At 44.8% G+C, this 22,047-nt stretch overlaps 1 protein-coding gene across 1 annotated transcript in view; it reads right to left on the reverse strand.

The window, feature by feature from the left end:
* Positions 1–21,446, reverse strand: part of LOC140721984 (NACHT, LRR and PYD domains-containing protein 3-like) — a 48,046-nt gene extending 26,600 nt beyond the window's left edge. The window contains exons 1-6 of the mRNA XM_073036805.1: positions 21,422–21,446; positions 17,322–17,455; positions 12,419–12,478; positions 11,328–11,460; positions 1,609–1,896; positions 894–1,060 (exon numbers count right to left, since the gene is read on the reverse strand). Coding sequence (XP_072892906.1) covers positions 894–1,060; positions 1,609–1,896; positions 11,328–11,460; positions 12,419–12,478; positions 17,322–17,455; positions 21,422–21,446 — 807 coding nt within the window. The remainder of the gene's footprint in view (positions 1–893; positions 1,061–1,608; positions 1,897–11,327; positions 11,461–12,418; positions 12,479–17,321; positions 17,456–21,421) is intronic.
* Positions 21,447–22,047: the final 601 nt, after the last annotated feature.

Consider the following 22,047-nt stretch of genomic DNA (forward strand, 5'->3'; position numbering starts at 1 on the left):
ATATGTGTCTTTTTTGTTCCAGGTGGGTTAGAGCCAGGGTGGTGGCAATGGCGGTTGGGATGGTACGCAAACTACAGGTGGTACAGTGAGGGGGGGCAGCACGGTCTTGATATGCCTTATGACGAGCCTCTCGAAACACTTCATGATGATGGATATAAGTGCAACGGGACTGTAGTCATTTAGGAAGGACACTGAGACTTCTTCGGCACGGGGACGATGGTGGCGGCCTTGAAATACGTTGGAACGGTGGCGCTGCTCAGGGAGATGCTGAAGATGTCAGTGAGAACATCTGCTAGCTGGTCTGCACATCCTCTGAGCACTCAGACACTCAGACGGAGACTAGACGAGTTGTGGTTAGCAGGTTTCCCTCCCTCAAGTATGGCAGTGAAGCCAGTTGGCCCAATTTACAAACTGACTGTTTGATATTCATCCTGGACTAATGAACTCAAGGGAATTTGACCGACAATCCTGATAAGATGCAAAATTAGTATTAAACTGAATGCCTGTTCAACTAATAAATACAGCAAGTGAAGCCAGTTGGCCCAATTTAGTTTAATATTCATCCTGGATTAATGATAAGGTGAATCTGACCGACGGTTCAGACAAGATGCAAAACTAATTTTATACCAAATGCCTCTTCAATAGTCCAGATACAGAGCCACTCCTCTTATACTCCACCAAACAATACAGCAGGTGTGAGAGGAAAAGGTGACGCTGAACCTGCAGTTCCTAGTACTCCCCACCTAAACAACTGAGACCAGATCTGCTGGAGACAAGTCAGAGATCAAAGTCTCTATTGCCATGTAGAACTCCTAGAATGCGCAGGAGATTAATATTGATCACTATTCCCTCAGATACCAGCAGTTTGGTGATAATATACTAAATAAACTCACCTCATTTTCTTCTCTACTGAAATGTCGCTCCTTTGTCAACATCCAACCGAGTCTCTCAACCTTTTCTTCAATTGCTTGTTCCAGTCTGTCCTTGTAGAACTTTGTCAGTTGGTACAGTCGATACTCCCCCCCCTGTGCCAGGAGGTCAGAGATTGTAAATTCTGGCTCTGTGAATATAAAAAGAGAATGTGTACATAAATTCAAATATCCCTTGTCTCCATCACTCTCACCCAACTCAGCAAACTGAACCTGCCTTCAGACATAAAAATAGACTTATTCCCAATCTCCAACACTGGTCTTAAAACCTACCCAACAATGTTCTGTGCATTACATTATCAGAAGGACCACATTTAATACAAACCAGTCCATCCTCCATACTACCCACTCACTTATTTCAGTTTAAGATGGGCAATAAATACTGGGGCTGTCAATAATAGTCACTTCCCAGATTTGCTCTCTCCATCCTGGCGAATACACTTCCCTTAATTAAGGTCCCGGAAATACTTTATTATCTGGGCAGCTGCATTACTTCCAATACTGGAAATCATCGGACCAGTTTGTACATTTCCTGTAGTGGGTTAACGGGTGCCTCACTACAACACATGAAGCATACCCACACATTCCCCTCTCTTCTGTCCAACCTTTCAACAAGGCCTCACATTTTCCCTCCTCTCTGCCACATTCTGCGAATCCATCACCCTCATATTTCACCCACCTGCTCTTTGTTGGGGACTTGACAATTCCGTGTTCAGTGAGATTTCGAGCTGACAAGCAGTCACCTCACTTGTGCTGGATCCAGGGTCCTGATCAGTGTCTCTGACACCACTGTCTGTGGGTTGACTTTGTTCCAGTTCCTCTGCGTCCGGACTGCATTCAATTGGGACATTGCTCTCAATGTAACCCTGCTTTGGTACCTTGCTTCCCGTGTCCCGATCATTTTCCCTGGATGGGTTGCCTGGTAAAAATCTCTTGAGTCCCTTCCATACTCGATTTAAATTCCCACCTGAAATAAATGATGAATTGCAGTTTATACTGGAGTGATTTATAGCTGAGCAGAATAAGATTTCACAATGGATCCGAGACTCTAGATGACCAGATTTGGAGTGGGACTGCGCAGGTGAATGTGAACTGCTGCTGAATGTAAGCTGCTGACTGGAAATTTTCTTTGTTGACAGGTTGGATTTATGTAATGATATGGGAAAACCATGCGCAGGAAATGCAATTCTTTCCCTCATCCATGTTGTGGAGGCAGCGGTACTTCCCATGTCTGGTTTGGCGCAACAGTTTGTGCTCTTTGCACTCGCAAGACTTGTGCACTTGTTAGGGGCCAGACTGTCAGCATTTATACTGACTCATGGAGTAGTGCATGATGAAGGACAAATGAGGAAATTAGTGGGAATTTTGACCTCGGTGGGGGGAGGGGTTAATATCCCTATTAAATGTCTAATGTCACTACTAAAAATTCAGTGCATATACAAAATTTATTGGCAGCATTGCAGGAGCCTAACCAGGTTACGATTGTCAAATGCACAGCACATACCAGACTAATGGATAAGGTCTCCAAGGACAATGAAGTGGCAGCAGATTGTACTGCAAAAGAGGCAGCAATCATGTTTGCCCTTGTGCCAGAAGCCAGCAGCCTCACACAACTGGTCCTGATGACATCTTCCTCTCTGGCGTACATACAAGCTTCCAGAGTTCAGCGTGTAGTTCTACTTGCTAAACAATAGGAACGATGTGATTAAGTTGAAAGAGTGTAGTGGAGATTGACAAGCATGTTCTGGACGGGGGTGTTTGATTTTCTGTTGTATGGTTCAGTTTGCCCTGGAGCATGGAGCTTGAAGGTTGACCTTACACACACACACACACATATAATAAGCAGGGGCATAGATAGGGTAGGTGGCCACAGTCTTTTTCCCGGGGTAGAGGAGTCTTAGACTTGAGTGCAGAGAGTTAAAAGCGAGCGAAAGGGACAATATTTCACATGCTACAAATTACGTGATTGATAAATTACATCCAGTCCGAGGAGGCTACAAACACAAATAAAATTACAATTCTGAGTAAAAAGATAGAAGTCAACTATGAGGGAAATTTGGGGAAAAGTTGCAGGAAAATGGGGCAAGCTCAAAAGACATTCAGATCAGCCACACTCAGGTTGGAGGAAGAACACCTTATATTCCACCTGGGTAGCGTCCAACCTGATGGCATGAACATTAATATATATTCCTCTCACAATCACTCCTTCCCTGCTCTCCATCTTCCTCTGGTGCTCCCCTCCCTTTTCCTTTCTTCCTAGGCCTTCTGTCCCATGATCCTCCCCCTTCTCCAGCTCTGTATCCCTTTTGCCAATCATCCTTCCAGCTCTCAGCTTCATCCCTCCCCTTCCTGTCTTCTCTCATTTCAGATCTCCCCCTCCCTCTTTCAAACCTCTTAGTCCTGACGAAGGGTCTCGGCCCGAAACGTCGACAGTACTTCTTCCTATAGATGCTGCCTGGCCTGCTGTCTTCCACCAGCATTTTGTGTGTGTTGCTTGAACTTCCAGCATCTGCAGATTTCCTCGTGTTTGCGTAAATCATCGGCTGTAACCTCTGTTTTATTCCACCTAGAATCTTAGACTTGAGCACAATCACAATGTCTACAGGAGACAGAGACAGTTGGTCTCTAATTATACCGGGTTTCCCATCAGGGATCCTGGGAATTTAAATTCAGGACCCAGATCATCTCAAGAGAAATAATGAGTAACTCAGGTTCACCATTTGGCCACAGCCCAGACATTGATTGGGGTATTAAAACACCGAAGTAGACCGCAAATCTATCTACAACGAGCTGTCTCCCGATCCTCAGCCATTCTTAACACTGATAATGTTCTTGGCTCAGCTACAGAAAACAGGTTTTGGAAACTCCCCTCACCTCCTTTGTACAGCAGCCAAGAAAACCAGGGAGTGGGGGTGGGGGGAGGTGGTTAATAGCTGCCCTTCGAAAACCTGAAATGTTCTGTTATCACACAATCTCTGAAATCCCAGAAATTCCCTGGCTTTCAATTGATATAAAAGGAAGCTGGAGATTTCTTACTAGACGTGAAACAGTCCCTGACTCTGCATATTTACATAAACCACAAGACCGCTGTTGCATTCACTCACAACCATCTGATTCAGGACCTGCTGCTCCTTTCACTCAGGTAAAGCACTGTATCGTGCCCCTTGATTCATTACAAGGCCTCTTTACCAGTGGGATTAATGGCCCTGCTTGATGAAACTTTTCTGTGCTGTTAACATCTGTGTAAATTTCTTCATTTGAACTATTGTGCAGAAAGGAGACAGGAGATTAATTATAAAGATGCCAGTGATCATACCTGTGTCCATTCTGATTCTGACTGATGATTGTTGATTGTCGTATTTTTGTATACACTTTGGTCCCGGTGCAGGAAAACTCCCCCTGCTGGTGATGCCCTGAATTGCACACAACAAGCAGATTGAGACAGAGAGTATGATTACTTTGTAAATATGACAATATCTCCATCCCCTGTATCAGAGCAGCAGTTGGCTTAGGGACCAAATATTCCCCGTTATTATCAACTTCCACACCCTGACTCTCTACCCAGTGATACCTGACGTATCCCACAGATAAATGCACAGAACAATAGAGTGCAGATACAGATCCTTCAGTCCAACGAGACAATGCCCACAGAGATGGTCCCATTTCCCTCCTGGCCTCTTCACTCCATCTACGCATCCCAACTGCTTCTGGAATTATATAATTGTGCCTGCCTCATCCACTTCCTCTGGCTGTTCCGTCCACATAATCACCAACCTCTGCATGAAACCGTTGCTCGGTTTGCAATCTGTTTATTACCCCCATGCCCATTTATGTTCCCTATAAACTACGATAATATTCACCGTGAGCACCATCTACTAATTTTGTGTCATCCGCATACTCACTAGTCAAGACTTGCGCATTCGCATCCAAATTATTGCACGAAAATAACAACTAACAAACGTAGCCTTTGGACACACCACTAGCTACCCGCCTCCATTCTGAGCAGAAGCTTTCAACCACCACTTAGAAGTCTGCTATCTTCAAAGTAAATTTGAATCCTTCTAACTTTCTCTCTCTGGACCGCATGCGACCTTATCTTCCAGACCAAGCTGTCATAAGGCACCTTGTCAAAGGCATTTCTGAATTAACATTCACTGATGTAACACTCACTGGTCTATAATCCAGAAGATTATCCCTATTACCTTTATTGAATTATGGGAATACTTTTGCCATTCTTCAATCCTGTGTTACTACTCCTGGGGCCAGACAGGACACAAGAATCTTTGTCAATGTCTCTGTGAGCTCCCCCCTTACTTCCTATAGTAACATGGTATATATTGGAGGCTCCATCAGCACTTCTTTCTTAACATTGCCGTGATCCTATGCTAAATCATAATCTCAGTCCATCTCATTGTTAACTTTCAAGCAAAGCATTCATTAAGCACCATGCCTGTTACCTCATCCTCCATGCACCTTTCAAGCTTTGCTCACGAGCAGTCCTACTGTGTCAGGGATCGATCGCCAATCAGTGATCGCTGACACTGTGTAGAGATTGTGCTAACCCCTGTGCTGCAATGGCAACATTATATACACATTACTTCCAGCTGAACAGCATCCACTCTGCAATTTGGGTCCTAACTGCTCCTCATTAGTTTGATCGAGGGATGTAGATCTAGGCAGTTGTTGGCCACATTGGATTTGTCCTGGGTTTTGCAGACTAACCACCCTGGTCAGTCTTCCACATTGCTTGTGGATTATCCACTCAACACCGCTAGTTGAAGATGTTGCATACTTGGTGTTGTATTTGAAAAAAATCACTGGAGAGACACAGCTGGTAGATCTAAAGTAGTCTTTTATTCAACAAAATGAGACAAACTCGAGAGGAAGAGGCCTGTCGACCCAATATTACATGGCAATTTATATGCCAAAGATCAAAAGATAATTCTATATTTACAATGGATCTACAATGCTTCCTTTGAATTTGATATAATTTCCATACCTTTTTTGCACCCACACTCCAGACAGCCAAAATGAATGTTAACGAGCATCATCTGTTTTTTTTTAAATTAACTGCTGTCCACAGCTCTGGGAACTTATTTTCAGGGCTGCATTTTAAGTTAATGTTTTGCTATATGTCTTAACACTTAGTCCTTGGCATTTGTACAGTGGGCATTATCACCATGAAGAACTCCCTATCCCTGTGTGGTCCTGGCTGAGACTTTTCATGGTTGGCAGCTCACTTTTAATTGCCTCTGGTGGTACTCCTGGGGTGCTCCTCCCCATTTCCCAAAGCTGGTGCTGGTTCTACACGGTGCTAGGCCATTTGGTTGCAGTCTGATTCCTGTAGTTAAAGAGTTTAAAACCACTACAGCACAAAACAGGCCAGTTGGTCCATCTAGACCACGCTAGCCTGTGTTTTTTTTTTACCTAGTCCTGGACCAAGACCATTGTTCTCCAGGATTGGAGGGTTGCAGATGTTGTTCCGTTATTCAAGAAAGGGAGTGGCGATAATCCAGGAAATTATAGACCAGAGAGTCTAACCTCAGTGGTTGGTAAGTTGATGGAGAAGATGCTGAGAGGCAGGATTTATGAACATTTGGAGAGGTATACTATGAATAGGAATAGTCACCATGGCTTTGTCAAAGGCAATTCGTGCTTTAGGAGCCTGATTGAGTCTTTTGAGGATGTGATAAACACATTGATGAAGGAAGAGCAGAAGATGTAGTGTATATGGATTTCATCATGGCATTTGATAAGGTACCCCATGCAAAGCTTATTGAGAAAGTAAGGAGGCATGGTATCCAAGGGTCTGCTTTGTGGATCCAGAACTGGCTTGCCACAGAAGTTAAAGAGTGGTTGCAGACAGGTCATGTTGTGCATGGAGGTCGGTCATCAGTGGTTTGACTCAGGGATCTGTTCTGGGACCCTTAGTCTTTGTGATTTTTATAAATGACCTGGATGAGGAAGTGGAGGGATGGGTTAGTAAGTTTACTGATGACACGAAATTTGGAGGTGTTGTGGATAGTGCGGAGACCTGTCAGAGGTTACAATGGGACTTTGATAGAATGCAAAACTGGGCTGAGAAGTGGCAGATGGAGTTCAACCCAGATAAGTGTGAGGTGGTTCATTTTGCTAGGTCAAACAGAATATAGTATTAATGTTAAGACTCTTGGCAGTGTGGAGGATCAGAGGGATCTTAGGGTCCGAGTCCATAGGACACTCAAAGCTGCTGCACAGGTTGACTTTCAGTTAGTCCTGACAAAACGTCTCGGCCCAAAACGTCGACAGCGGTTCTCCCTATAGATGCTGCCTGGCTTGCTGTGTTCCACCAGCATTTTGTGTGTGTTGCACAGGTTGACTCTGTGGTTAAGAAAGCATACGGTTGATTGGCCTTCAGCAGTCGTGGAATTGAGTTTATGAGCAGAGAGGTAATGTTGCAGCTATTTAGAACTCTGGTCAGACCCCACTTGGAGTACTGTGCTTAGTTCTGGTCACCTCACTACAGGAAGGATGTGGAAGCCATAGAAAGGGTGCAGAGGAGATTTACAAGGATGTTGCCTGGATTGGGGAGCATGCCTTATTAAAATAGGTCGAGTGAACTTGGCCTTTTTTCCTTGGAGCGACGGAGGATGAGAGGTGACCTGATGGAGGTGTATAAGATGATAAGAGGCATTAATCGTGTGGATAGTCAGAGGCTTTTCCTCAGGGCTGAAATGGCTGGCACGAGAGGGCACTGTTTTAAGGTGCTTGGAAGTAGGTACAGGAGAGATGTCAGGGGTAAGTATTTTTTTGTTAAAACAAAGATAGCGGTGAGTGTGTGGAATGTGCCACCAGCGATGTTGGTGGAGGCGGATACAATAGGGTCTTTTAAGAGACTCCTGGACAGGTACGTGAAGTTTAGAAAAATAGAGGGCTATGGGTAACCCTAGGTAATTTCTAAGGTAGGGAAATGTTCGGCACAGATTTGTGGGTCAAAGGGCCTGTATTGTGCTGTAGGTTTTCTATGTTTCTACCCTCAAACTATTCATCCTCCTCTTCTTCACCTATGCGTAAAATGCCATGGGGCTTTCCTTAATCTTACTCGCCAAGAATGTCATCCCCTTTGAACTGTCAATCCCTTCTTAATCTCCTTCCTGGCTACCTTATAATTCTCTGGAGCATTGCCTGAATGTTGCTTCCTAAACCTGAATAATGTTTCCTTACTCCTCTTGCCTAAATGTTCATTTCTTGTGAACCACGTTTCATTCATCATTCTTTCCCTATCTAGGCAACAAATCTATTCAGAACTGCATATGTGCTCCTTAAACAACCTCCAGTGTTCCGTTGTAAATTTCCATGAGAAAAATGTTTTCCTAATTTACGTTCCCAAGCTGCGAGTAATTATTCATCCACTAATTAAATTCTGTCTCATATCATCTGCTCCTCACCTTTTCCATCACCATAATAAAAGTTGGGGTGTTGTGGTCACAATCTCAAGAACGTCACCCATCGAGACGTCTGACACCTGACCAACTAGTACACGATTTAGTATGGCATCTCCTCCAATACACATACTATGTCAAGAATTCTTCCTGAACACACAACATATTCTGCCCCATTGACACATTTTGGAATAAGGAGGTGGGAACTAATATCAGGAAAGTTGAGGTCACCAGTGTTGGCAACCCTGTTGTATTTGCACCTTTCCAAAAACTGCCTAGTTATCTGCTCCACGTTGTCCCGGTGGACATTGAGAGAGGCATTTGGACAACTCGCAGAATGATAGCTCCCTTACTGGTTTCTGACTTTCACCCACACTGTCTGTAGTTGATCCCTCCATGATGCATCTGTGATAATCATCCCTGATTAGCAAGGACACTGTCCCCCTTTCACCTCCCTCCATGTGCATTCTGAAACAACAGAACCCTGGAACATCGAAGAGCCAATCCTGCCCTTGTAACAGTTAAGTCTGTGTAATGGTGATAAGACATACCATCCATGTACTGAACCATATTATAAGTTACGCTGATTCTTTATACCTCTTGGATTGAGGCGAACACATATGAACCCATCCACTTGACCACATGTTGCCTTGTCCACAGACAATCCTTCCACAGTCTCTCTGAGAATTGCATCTAACCTTTATATCGACTGCTCCATCATCTGACCTAACACTTTGGTTCCCATCCCCCTAATATCTGAGTTTAAACCTTCTACAGCAGCTCCAGACTTGCATGCAAGGTCATTCGTTCCTTTCAAGTACAGGAATAACTCGTTCCTTCGGTACGGGGTCGTGTTGGATCATAACTACATTCCAATACTTATTTCTGCTTCATCACAAATTCATAGGTCCTGAATATTTAATTAGTAGAAATATAATTGATGAGGGCAGGGTATGTAAATATAAATTTTTCATTGATATTTGCTAATTAGTTTTCAAGGAAATGTGGTGCTGGGACATTTTGCTGCAAAATGTTCCATTCTTAGCAGATGCTTACACAACGATACACTAGAGGGCAAGTATATAATCGCACCCTCCAACAGCCAGAGGCATCACTGACATGTTTCTGTAGTTCACGGTAATTCCACATTTCACCAATCACTACAGCACAAAGCACTTGGGCATCTAATAAAGCGACTAAATTGTCAACCGATTTAAAGATGATCTTGATGTAACAAAGCCAAGAAAGGAAACAACTGAACTGACCGAAAGCTACTTCAGAAGGTGCAAGACCTTGAAATGAGCAAACTCTGTGAGGGAATGTGCATGACTTTAAAGAGTCATTAGCAGTTATTAATGTGTCTGGGTCTGGGAGAGGCATAACTAGTAACTTTAGCCTCATTCTCCCTTACTCCAGTTATTTCCTGCCTTCCTTTGTATAGAAATGTAATGTATAAAAGGCCAGTGTTTCATTAACTGAGACTCACCAAACTCTCCCTGAGAGAATCAATGTAAACTGAGTCAGAAGGCTTCTCTCCAGTTGGTGCTCTCAGTCCTCGGGCTGGTTCACATGTTGCTGTTCCTTTGTCTTCAGTTGTGGGTTTTTCTTCTAATAAATCTCTTGCTGCACGTTTACAGAGAGATAATGAAGCACATTAACAATACGAGGATAACAAAACATTTCTGCGGAATGTTCCTGAAAACAAACGCACTAAAATTTAAATTTTGAACACAAATATAATGATCCGAGTGAAGAAATGCATAATAATCCCTCATATGTCATAAAACCTGGCATGGGATACAAAGGATCACATACAAAATGCTGGACTGTACTCTTTTCCATAGATGCTGCCTTGCCTGCTGAGTTCCTTCAGCATTTAATGTAGGTTGCTTGGATTTCCAGCATCTGCAGAGTTTCTGCTGTTTGTTGTGGTATACAAAGGAGTCATCGTTCAGTGATGGTAGAAGATATAAGACATAACATACTGTATAGGAGTAGAGTTAGGGCCATCGAGTCTGCTCCACAATCAATCATGGTTAATTTATTCCAACGTCATATTCCAGCCTTCCTGCTATAAGTCAACGTATTTAGCAATGAAAAACATGAATATACCCAATGATAGTCTGCATCACCCTCTGTGGCATTAAATTCCTCAGACCAAACAACATCTGGCTGAAGTCATTTTTCTCATCCCAGTTTTAAAGGGAAATTTCCTGACTCTGAGACTGCACCCTCACATCCCAGTCTCTCCAGCTAATGGGAACATCCTCTCCATGTCCGCTACATCCAGGCTTGTCGGTATTCAGCTGGTGTAAATAATCACTCCAGCCTCCCCCAACTGCCACCATTACCACCATCCCTCTGAACACAGGCCCAGGGCCATCAAACGCTCCTCATGCTTAAAGCTTATCGTCCCTGCGATTATTCCTGTGAACCGTGTTTACAAAAATTATACTGAACACATTTGCAGGAATAACAGGCAAATTGGTACCAGGATAATTGCAAGGTTGTCAAGCCAAGGAGTGGTAGTGGGGACCAGCTCCCACTACCTAAAAGTGCTGCTCACGGCATGCGACTCAAATAACCTCTGACAATCAAGTCCAACTCCGAGCCTCATGTGGTTTAGCCTCTAAGCCCAGCGGAACTGTTTTTACTGACAGGAGAAGGGGCGAAGGATCTTGGCGCCTTAAAACCAGTGCTTCGGGTAGATGGAGCTCGTCAGCCTGGGAAGGCAGTCCATCTAAGAGAGGGAAAACTCTGATTTCAAACCTCCGCTGCCTTGCGGCCATACCCACTCACGGGAAAGGCTTCGGGAGTAAACCCTGAGGACAAATCCGGAGCTGGAGTCCCTAAGGCAGTCCCACGTTGCCTTCAACCTCACTCTGACAACTCCTGTGACGTCACCGGTGCCAAGCTGTATCGGCACTTGCCCTTCCCTTGGACAATATCAGTGTCGTGGAGAGGGGAGACTCGCTACTTAGGCAAATGGCGGTCTCCCATACATCCTTGCCCAGGCCTGTGCGCTGGAGAGGCTGAAGCATGACTTTCCAGGCGCAGATCCATGGTCTTCCTGATAGACTTAACTCCTTCCAAGGCAATGTACAAAAAAGCTGCAAATGAAATGAACTCTCAACAGATAAAGATAATTGGTGGTAAGATGATTTTTCAGGTCCAACACCCAGTGTTGTAATGGCTTTGAACATTTTCTGATTTGACTTCAGGTCTCCAGCACCTTGAGTGATTTTTTTTTTAATATACAGCTGCTCACAGACAGGCGACAGTGAGTGGGAATTTCCAAACATGGAGAGGATATTGGTAGAGGTAGAAAACCAACGATGCAGACACAGAACAGCTCATTCCAGGTACTCACTGCCTCTGTGTATTGAGATTACCTCTCCAGTGTCTCCCACCTCTCCACTCTATTGTATCTGTGCCTTTTGGTTCAGACTCACTAACCCTGGGAAATGAACCCTGGTGTATGTGGCTGGGCATCAAGACTACGCAAGGCTTGACTGTACCAATGACGCCCCCCTCCCTGGCGCTCCAAACAATGCTTCAAAGCATGCAACACAAGCCAGCCAGGAAAGCTATTCCCCTCACAGCTGAGCATCCGATGTCTGTAACAGCAAAGGTAATGAGGGCTCTGGCCAGAAAGCATCCAGGCTGAGCTCGCAGAAAGAGTGGACATACGTGCATTGATGTCTTCAGAGCCATCGTCAACACTTCACTCATCCAGGCTGCTGTTCCCAAACACAAGGAAATCTGCAGATGCTGGAAATTCAAACAACCACACACAAAATGCTGCTGGAACACAGCAGGCCAGGCAGCATCTATAGGGAGAAACGCTGTCGACGTATCGGGCCGAGACCCTTCGTCAGGACTGCTGTTCCCATGAGCTTTAAATCTACCTCCAGCATCCCTGCACCAAAGAACTCTACATATTCGGAACAAAGTGACTACTGCCCAGTGGAGCTGTCACCAATCCGTATTAAGTACTTCGAACAGCTGCTAATGGTACAGATCTAAAACTCCAATTCTTGCTCACTGGACACTCAGCAGTATGCTTACCGACTGAATCGCTAAATGGCAGATGACATCGTATCTGTCATTCTCCTTGTCCTGACACGCCTAAAAAAAGACAATTAGGTCAAAATGTTGTTCCTGGATTTCATTTCGGCATTCAACACCATTGCCCCACATACCCTGGTGAACAAATTCCCATGCCTCCGTCTGAACACACCAGTGTACAACTGGGTGGTGGACATCCTAACCAATCGACAGACAGTCAGGGTGTACAACTGGTCCTCCCCTCCCGTCATCGTCAACCTGTGTGACCCTCAGCCTTGTCCTCAGACCAGTACTCTACACTCTGCTCATACACGATAGCAAATCCAAACATCCAAGCAAGGACTACCCGCCATCAAGCAGATATACACATAAAGCTGCTGGAAAAGTGGCATAATGTCATTAAAGGTCCCACACACCCTGGTCAGGGACTGTTTGTCCCACTCACATCAGCCCATCAGGGAAGATTCTACATAACATCCACGCCAGGACAATCAGCCTCGAAACAGTTATTTTCCCTGAACAGTAAACCTGATCAACACCTCCACTCTCACTAACCCACCCCTCCACACCCTCATCACTAATCTAACATTCCCTATCAGTCACCATATGTCCAGACACTCCTGTGCCTAACGTCACTTTATGGACATAGAATCAATGTTTTTTAAGCTATCATACTGTATGTATTATGTTTTTTAATTATTGTGGTCTCTATCATTTTGTTTTGTTCCTGACCTACTTCGGACCCGGAGTAATAATTATAACTATGAAAATTAACAATTATTTTGTTCTCCTTGTTATGAGTGATGAACAGACCTGATGGAAAAGGGGTACAGAGTTAACCATTTCCCCCCCCCCCCCCCAAGAACCACGAACTATTACTGTTGCTATGCTGCTCATGAGAGACAGAGATGAAACACAGAGACAGGAACATCTGCTACAGATAAGAGGGAGAGAGAGGCTGTTGATTTATTGTATTTTGACTCTTCCTGGATTATTTACTTTCACTACAAGGACTTTACTTTGCTCGTTAACATTCCTCAGGAGACAGCAGAAGTGGCCTGATTTGATGGACACAGTCATTCAGAGTTGATGGACAGCTGAGACCCCGTTAGTAGGGATAAAAGACAGATCTTGGGAGACACCCTTCAGACACACCAGTGGACACTGACTGAGGGTTGTGAACCCACAGGAAAGGTGAGGGCTTCGGAGACCGAATCAGGATATCGGTCAATAAAGCTCACAGTGTTATAGCAGGGCTGGTGGGGACTTGTGTGTGTGTCCACTCATGCCAGAGTGACGAGTCCACCACAGAAGAACGGTCTAGCTGAAGGACGGAGGGGTCATAGCTGAATGACCACACCGACACGACGGATTAAGAAAGCAACAGAAGGTTTGCCCGCTGCAGCTGCTAGTCTCTTACTCGCTCTCCCTCTCCAACGATTACAAGACAATTCATTTACCCCAAGACATTGATAGAGCTTGTTTATTATTGTCTATTATTTTTCCTGCAATTTTAGGTTTATTACTGCTAACGTGTTATATGTATATTTGCATTATTGGTATTGTTTTGCTTATTTTACTAATAAACACCTTTGAATATAGTATCACCAGACTCCAACGGATATTTCTTTCTCTGCTGGTCTGATGCCCAGTTACGGGGTATGTAACATCCTATACACTTCAGTACTGGAATGACATTAAACAATCTTGAATCTTGAACCCTGGGGAAAATACCACGACCAACCACATTATCTATAATCCCTCGATTTTATAAACTCCTACAATGTCACCCTCATTCTCCTCTGGAATGAAGATCCAGCTTGGCCAACCACTCCTTATAACTCGGCCCTCTAGTCCAGGCAGCATCTTCAGCAATCTCTCCAGATGGATAATAGCTTTCCTACAGTAGTGTGAACACAACTGTACATAATACTCTGTGTAGCCTCACCAATTATTTATATGACTACAATATATTGTCCATAATCCAAAAAGCAATGCCCTAATTGATGAAGGCCAGAAAAATTAAAGACTTCGTTTCCAGCCTCTATACTTGCACGTCCGCTTCCAGTGAACTGTACACTTGTACTCCCAGGTTGCTCTGTTCCACAATACTCCATGACCTCCAATTCACTATACCAGTCCCACCCTGGTCTGACTGTCCAAAATGCACCATCTTTCACTTGCCCACGTTGAAAACCATTTGTCATTCCTCAGCCCATTTCCATAACAGACCCAAGGTCTGCTGGCACTTATCCTTGTAAGCGGAACAAGTGCTACACCTGCCCTTACACTTCCACCCTCACCGCCATTTAGGGCCCCAGACAGCCCTACCAGGTGAGGCAACACTTCACCTGCGAGTCTGCTGGTGTGGTGCTCCCGGTGTGGCCTTTTATATATTGGCGAGACCCGATGCAGACTGAGAGACCGTTTCGCTGAACACCTACGCTCTGTCCGCCAGAGAAAGCAGGATCTTCCAGTGGCCACACATTTTAATTCCACGTCCCATTCCCATTCTGATATGTCTATCCATGGCCTCCTGTACTGTCAAGATGCATCCACACTCAGGTTGGAGGAACAACACCTTATATACCGGCTGGGTAGCCTCCAACCTGATGGCATGAACATTAACTTCTCTAACTTCCGTTAATGCCCCTCCTCCACTTCTTACCCCACCCCTGATATATTTAGTTTTTTCCCCCCTCCTCTTTTTCTCTCTCTCTGCCCATCACTCTGCCTGTTCTCCATCTCCCTCTGGTGCTCCTCTCCCCTTTTCTTTCTCCCTAGGCCGCCCGTCCCAAGATCCTTTCCCTTCTCCAGCTCTGTATCGCTTTTGCCAATCACCTTTCCAGCTCTCAGCTTCACCCCACCCCCTCCAGTCTTCTGATATCATTTCGCATTTCCCCCTCCCCCTCTTACTATCTTTCCTTTCAGTTAGTCCTGACGAAGGGTCTCGGCCTGAAACGTCGCCAGTGCTTCTCCCTATAGATGCTGCCTGACCTGCTGTGTTCCACCAGCATTTTGTGTGTGTTGTTAGAAGAAAGATTGCTGACCTTGAGGTGGTGGGATACAGCGTGGACCGAGGTTGACCTAGATGTTTGATGTGTATCACTGAAGTGGGGGGGGGGGGGGGTTAGCAGATACTGAATGAATAGTACGTACCACTGCATAAAATATCCTAAAATGACAAAATTAGAACAAACAATAAGAACTTTGGCATATGCCCTTTGACCCTCACCAAATTTTTATCAACACATCAGAGAAAGTTTCCCATCCGGATACTTCACGCCTTTGCATGGTAACTGAGATGTTACAGGGAAATGATTTTCGGGTTCTTGTAAAATTGCTGCAAACTTCTGTTTATTCTGCTCTGAGTAATCCGCCTGAGGCTGGTTTCAGACTGACAACCTTGAAAATGTTATGTTTTGTGGATTGAGTTCTGCTTATCTGTTACACACCTCCTGCGACATGGTGTCCTAGGAATTGAGCTAAGTGCTAGTTCTATAAACATTGATGCGTCTGTATGTTAGACAAAGGTTCGATACGAGCCCGCAGTCATTGTCTCACATGCAGGTGTCAGGATGTTGGAATCTAATTTTACTCTGCTCTCTGAAAATGCTGAGCCAAGTCTAAAAATAAGATACTTTGGTTGAAAAATAAGGAACTATCCAATCGCGCACATTGTTCTTGGGTGGCTGACCTTTACATCCGTTTTAGGTGATTAAGTGTCCAATTGGCTTTGTTGCTAAGCATGTGACCTCGGATGTGGCAAAACTGTACCTTGTGTATGTGACTGAGCTGTTTTGCAAATAGTATATAAAAGAAAGAATTGTCCCCATGTTCAGGGAGCATTGCTTGCTTGAACTCTGCACGTGCTACAGAGTTTAGTTGAGCAGTTCTCCAGGGCAAGCTTGCACTGATTTAAATAAACCTTTATAAGTTACAGATTTCAGTGTCTTGCATTTGTATCAAGTGTATAAGGGACTCGGAAAAACAAACTTGACATAACTACTCTGTCCATGATTGCGAGAAACTTCAGAGACCTTTGGATACAGATCAACACATCACAGAAACCATTTCCCCCCCCCCCCCCCAGACTTCCCAGTCCCTCGGTAAAGCAGGCAGTGAAATCAATAATCCCCACAACTTGGGACATTCTCCTTTCTCACCCACCCCAATCCGGGAGAGAACACAACAGCCATAAATGTGAACAAATGTGAAGAGCCTCAGGAAGCGAGGCAAGTTGGGGGAAGTTAACGGGCTCAGGGGCCAACATCAGATCTCCCCATTTCTTCCATGGAGGAAGCATACACGAGGAAATCTGCAGATGCTGGAAATCAAGCAACACACACAAAATTTTGGTGGGACGCAGCAGGCCAGGCAGCATCTATAGGAAGTACTGTCGACGTTTAGAGCCGAGACCCTTCGTCAGGACTAACTGAAAGAAGAGGTAGTGTAGTAAGAGATTTGAAAGTCGGAGGGGGAGACCCGAAATGATAGGAGGAGGGGGTGGGGTGAAGCTAAGAGCTGGAAAGATTGGCAAAAGGGATACAGAGCTGGAGACGGGAAGCCTAGGGGGAAAGAAATGCAGGTTGAGAACAGACTACAAATCCTCACCATCGATCCGGGGACTATGCGTATACACCACGTGATCGTGCGTCACTAAGCGGAGGGCGGAGCAGATCTGTGGCACAGCCTCACGTGACCTTTTGGCGGGATTTCCATTTCAATTCTGCGGAAATAGACAGCCTGGGCTCCTGGTTTGGATCGCTCAATGCAGATTCAGTGAAGCCGACACATTTCTGACGAGCCCAGATAACTGGGTACTAAATGAGAAATTGGCCCTCGGTTCGGAGCTCACGGCCAATATCGGATCTCCCCACTCGGGATCGGACTCAATACTTACCGGTGGGAAAGTGATATCTTCGGCCCGCAGACAGCGATCCCGATCCCCGATCCCCGGCCCCCCGACCTTTTTTCGATCCCAACCCGGGAGGCAACGATCCTTTACCGACCCCGCAGATAATTGCTTCAGCAGCACTGAGCGGAAAGGAAAACACAGCCCATGTAAAGACACTGAGCATGCGCGAAGTTAGTGTCGCGTCATCCAGAGGGCGGGGCCTCTGAAACAGAATGGCAGTTGCTGCCCATCTGCGGTTAAATGGGAGGGGCAAACGGGATTACGTGCCTGCTGGGGTCTCCCGCCCCAGCTAGAGACATCAGCTACCCTCTACCCTGTGTAAAGAAACTTGCCACTCACATCTTCTCTCACCTTCAACGTATTAGACATTTCAACCCCCAGGAAAAATATATCGTCTGTCCAATCTATCTACTCCTCTCGTAATCTTATAAACGTCCATCCAGTCTCACCCCAGTCTGCGCCGCTCTGGAGAAAACAACACAAGTTTGTCCAACCTCTCGTTATAGCTCATGCCTCTAATCCAGGCTATATCCTGGTAAACCTCTTCTGCACCCTCTCCAAAACCCCGACATCCTTCCGAGAATGGGGGTGAACCAGAACTTTATGAAACACTCCAGATGTGGTCTAACTAGTTTTATAAAGCTGTGTTACGAACTGTAACGTTTGCGAAACGAACCAGCAGCAATAGAGTTAACACTGGAGTCTGGTTTTGATGTTAAAACCACTTTCTTCATTAGAATTTATTTATAGTAACAGTCCCCCCAAGCTATCAAACTCCTCAATATCTATCTATCTATCTATCTAATACCCAGAGCCTGGACTGACACCTTGCCCTACTGTCCTGTTTATTATTTATTGTAATGCCTGCACAGTTTTGTGCACTTTATTCAGTCCAGTGTAGGTCTGTAGTCTAGTGTAGCTTTCTCTGTGTGTTTTTTAATGTAGTTCAGTCTAGTTTTTGCACTGTGTCATGTAACACCATGGTCCTGAAAAACGTTCTCATTTTTACTATGTACTGTACCAGCAGTTATGGTCGAAATGACAATAAAATTGATTTGACTTGATAATATAGTAACTTAACGAAATAAAGGAAAGTTAACAGTGTTATTTGTAAATATGTGTAAATATAACTCCCAAACTATCGAGCCTGAGGTAACAAAGCTTACCTCTTGAGATGTAAGATGTAAGATGCCTTGAGATGGTAAAGTAGGAAAGTTCAGTAATCCACGGAATAAATGATGGGAGAGAGATATTTGTAATCCAGGGTGAAACGTAGAGAAAAGGCCGTTACTTCAAAATAACCGTCGACGAAGTTCTTATCCGTTGAATCCGTCCACTTACGAGTTATCAGCGAAAGTGACCTGTCACAGGAATACCGTCTACCAGGGGTTACCACACAACATAACCAGGCAAGGGTTAACACAAGTGACAGCCACACACATTCGTTGTTGTTCCGTGTACCGATGATCAACCCACTCTTGTGGGCACAGGAGAGTTCCAAGCCTCAGCTGCGACAAACTGAAGCGATCAGCTTTTCCAGTCTCTCTCTCTCTCTTTAGATTGGCCGACTGCCTGTCTGCAGATCGCTCTCTCTCTCTCATGATTAATCCACAGTTAGCGCTGGCAGCCTGTGACTGACGTCATAGTCCCGCCTCCTCCCGCCGGCGCTCTTAAAGAAACAGTCACAGTACGACCGCAGGCTCGTAACAGCTGCAACACAACTTCCCGACTTTTGAACTCAATGCTTCAACTAATAAAGACAGCCATGCCATTTGCCTTCTTAACCACCCGATCAATCTGTGCAGTCTCTTTCAGGGAGCGATGAACTTGGAGTCTGAGATCCCTCTGACCATCAACACTGTTCAGGGTTTTGCATTTAACAGTGTTCTGTCTCATACATTCGACCTACCGAGCTGCCAAGATGATCATCACTGATCAAATCTCACTGAGATTTCTCGGGTCCTGTTGAATCTATTGCCAAGTTCACAAGTACGGGAAGGTACAGGTACAGAGTAACACTGACTTGTGGCAGCATCACAGGCAAGTACATTCGGATAACACGCGGATCACCAATTATATGATTCTCTGTCAGTAACAATCCATAATCTATAAATATGTCATTAACCGTATATAAAATACAGTACGTTCTGTCATGATCTACATTAAAATGTGCAATAACAGACTTGGAAATGTTGAATTTGGCCCCTGTCTCTATTCCTCCTGTAATCCACAACCAGCTCCTTTGTTTTTGTCACAATGACGGAGAGGTTGTTTTCTTGACACCACTGTGTCGGGGTGATGACTTATTCTCTGTCGGCTGTCTCGTTATTATTTGAGATTAGGACAGTCAGTGCAGTGTCGTCAGCAAATTTAATTAGCAGATTGGAGCTGTGGGTGGCGACACAAGTCATGGATATACAGAGAGTAAAGGAGGGGGCAAGGAGACACCCCTGTAGGGTATGTATGCTGGGGGTCTGAGAGACAGAGGTGAGGGAGCCCACTCTCGCGGTCTGACAGGAAGTCCAGGATCCAGCTACACAAGACACGGTGAAGGCCGAGGTCTCTGAGATTCTTGTCGATACTTCTCGCCTTCGTATGGCTGCTACTCTGCCCATGACTGCAAGGAACTGCAGAGAACTTTGGAGAGCGGAGAACATCAGAGAAACAAGCCTCCCCTCCATGGACTCTTCCTACACTTCCCCTGCCTTAAAGCGTGAACCACCAGGCTCAAGGACATTCAATAATGGGCTGTTCCAATTCTTCCTGTCATCTCCACTCCCCTGACTTGGTCCCATACCCTTTGATGCGCTGGCTAATCAAGAAGCTATCTATCTCTACCTTAAATACACCCAATGACTTGGCTCCACAGCCACTCATGGCAACAAATTCCACAGATTTACCACCCACTGACTGAAGTAATTTATCCGCATCTCCATTCCAAAATGGACGTCCTTCAGTTCTGAAGACATGCCCTCTTGTCCTAGCATCCCCTACCATTGGAAATTTACTTTGCCATATCTAATCTGTAATGGTCTTTTAACATTTAGAATGTTTCTATGAGGTCCCTATTATTCTCCTGAACTCCAGGGGACACAGCCCATGAGCTGTCAGACCCTCCTCATATGGTAAACCTTTCATTGCTGGAATAATTCTAGTGAATCTTCTCTAAACCCTCTACAATGCCAGTATATCATTTCTAAAATAAGGATCCCAAAACTGCACACAATAATCTGTGTGATCTCACGAGTGCCTTACAGAGTCGCACCATCGCATCCTTGCTCTTAATTCAACCCATAGAGACTCTACACCTTCCAGTCATATGTCATCTCCTTCCAATGATTTAATATTGTACACAGGGCCACACCACTTCCTGTGCCTACCCACCTCTCTTTCAGATACACCGTACATCGTTGGACTTCCAGCTGTCAATGGCCGCCATTCTTTAGCCAAGTTTCACAGATAGCCACAGCGTCATGTTTGCCAATCTGTAGCTGGATTTCAAGATTGTTCATTTTATTCCTTATGCTGCGTGCATTCAAATACAACACTCTCAGTCCAGTATGTGCTGCTTTCTGTTTTAATCGCACAATGACTCTATTGCCCTGTAACTCATGCCACTGGCTTTGATTAAGCTTCATCTCCTGCCTGTTCTTTCTATAATCTCCGTTGCACACAATCTTTGATTTATTTCTGTTTTCCCCTTCCTCAGCCCAATCACTCCGGGTCCCATCTTTGTATACCTGTCTGGACACGCCCCTCTGCTGACTGCTCCTCCTCCTCCCTCAGTCACCTACTCCTGAGGTTCAATAACATTGCTGACTCTGAGTTTACCACCGTCAAATGCCAGGAGGGATATAATAATAATAATAATAATAATAATAATAATAATAATAATAATAATAATAATAATAATAATAATAATAAGAAGAAGAAGAAGAAGAAGAAGAAGAAGAAGAAGAAGAAGAACAACAACAACAACAACAACAACAACAACAACAACAACAACAACAACAACAAGAAAGTTTCTGGTGGCAGCCGTGTAAATAAAATGTGATCTAGCGTGTCCAATCCGTTAATAATCTTACCTGTTTCATTCAGATCCCCTCTCATCCTTCTAAGAATGCGAAGGAGACAGACAAACTGAGCCAGGTCACAGACTGATGAAGGGGAGGAATGATCCATTTTGATACAGAGAGGGAAGCAGAGAGTTTGATATTGTGCCTGACACCGGAACTGTAGCCAGTTAGAAGATGAAGTGTTGTTCCTCCAAATTGTTTTGAGCTGTGAAAGTGTTTTTTTTATCAGAAGACACAATGGAGACTAAAATTATCTGAGTTGAAATGTTGTCCTTCTCCCAGTGACGTGCTTTGTAAACTTTCAACAGTGTAGAAAGATCCAGGGATTTGTGTATGGGAATCTCAAACGTTGTTTCCGCTGTATCTGTCAGTTCACCAGCGCTTGAATGTCGCCGATCCTTGAATGTGGGGGCGGAGATACGGGAGAAGACAGCGCCCCACTCGCTGCAAGACAGCCCGATCACGTGTCCGTGTTCGTGATCTGATTGGATACATTGCCACGACGTTGATAGCAGTGTGATGTCATTCACTGACGAAGTGTCTCGGCCCGAAAAGTTGACAGCTCGTTTCAACGGATGCTGAGTTCATGCAGCTTGTTTGTACGTGTTGATGTCATTCACTGGCACTCATTTTGG

This window comes from Hemitrygon akajei, unplaced genomic scaffold, assembly GCF_048418815.1.
Source record: "Hemitrygon akajei unplaced genomic scaffold, sHemAka1.3 Scf000066, whole genome shotgun sequence".
In the NCBI taxonomy this organism is placed as follows: domain Eukaryota; kingdom Metazoa; phylum Chordata; class Chondrichthyes; order Myliobatiformes; family Dasyatidae; genus Hemitrygon; species Hemitrygon akajei.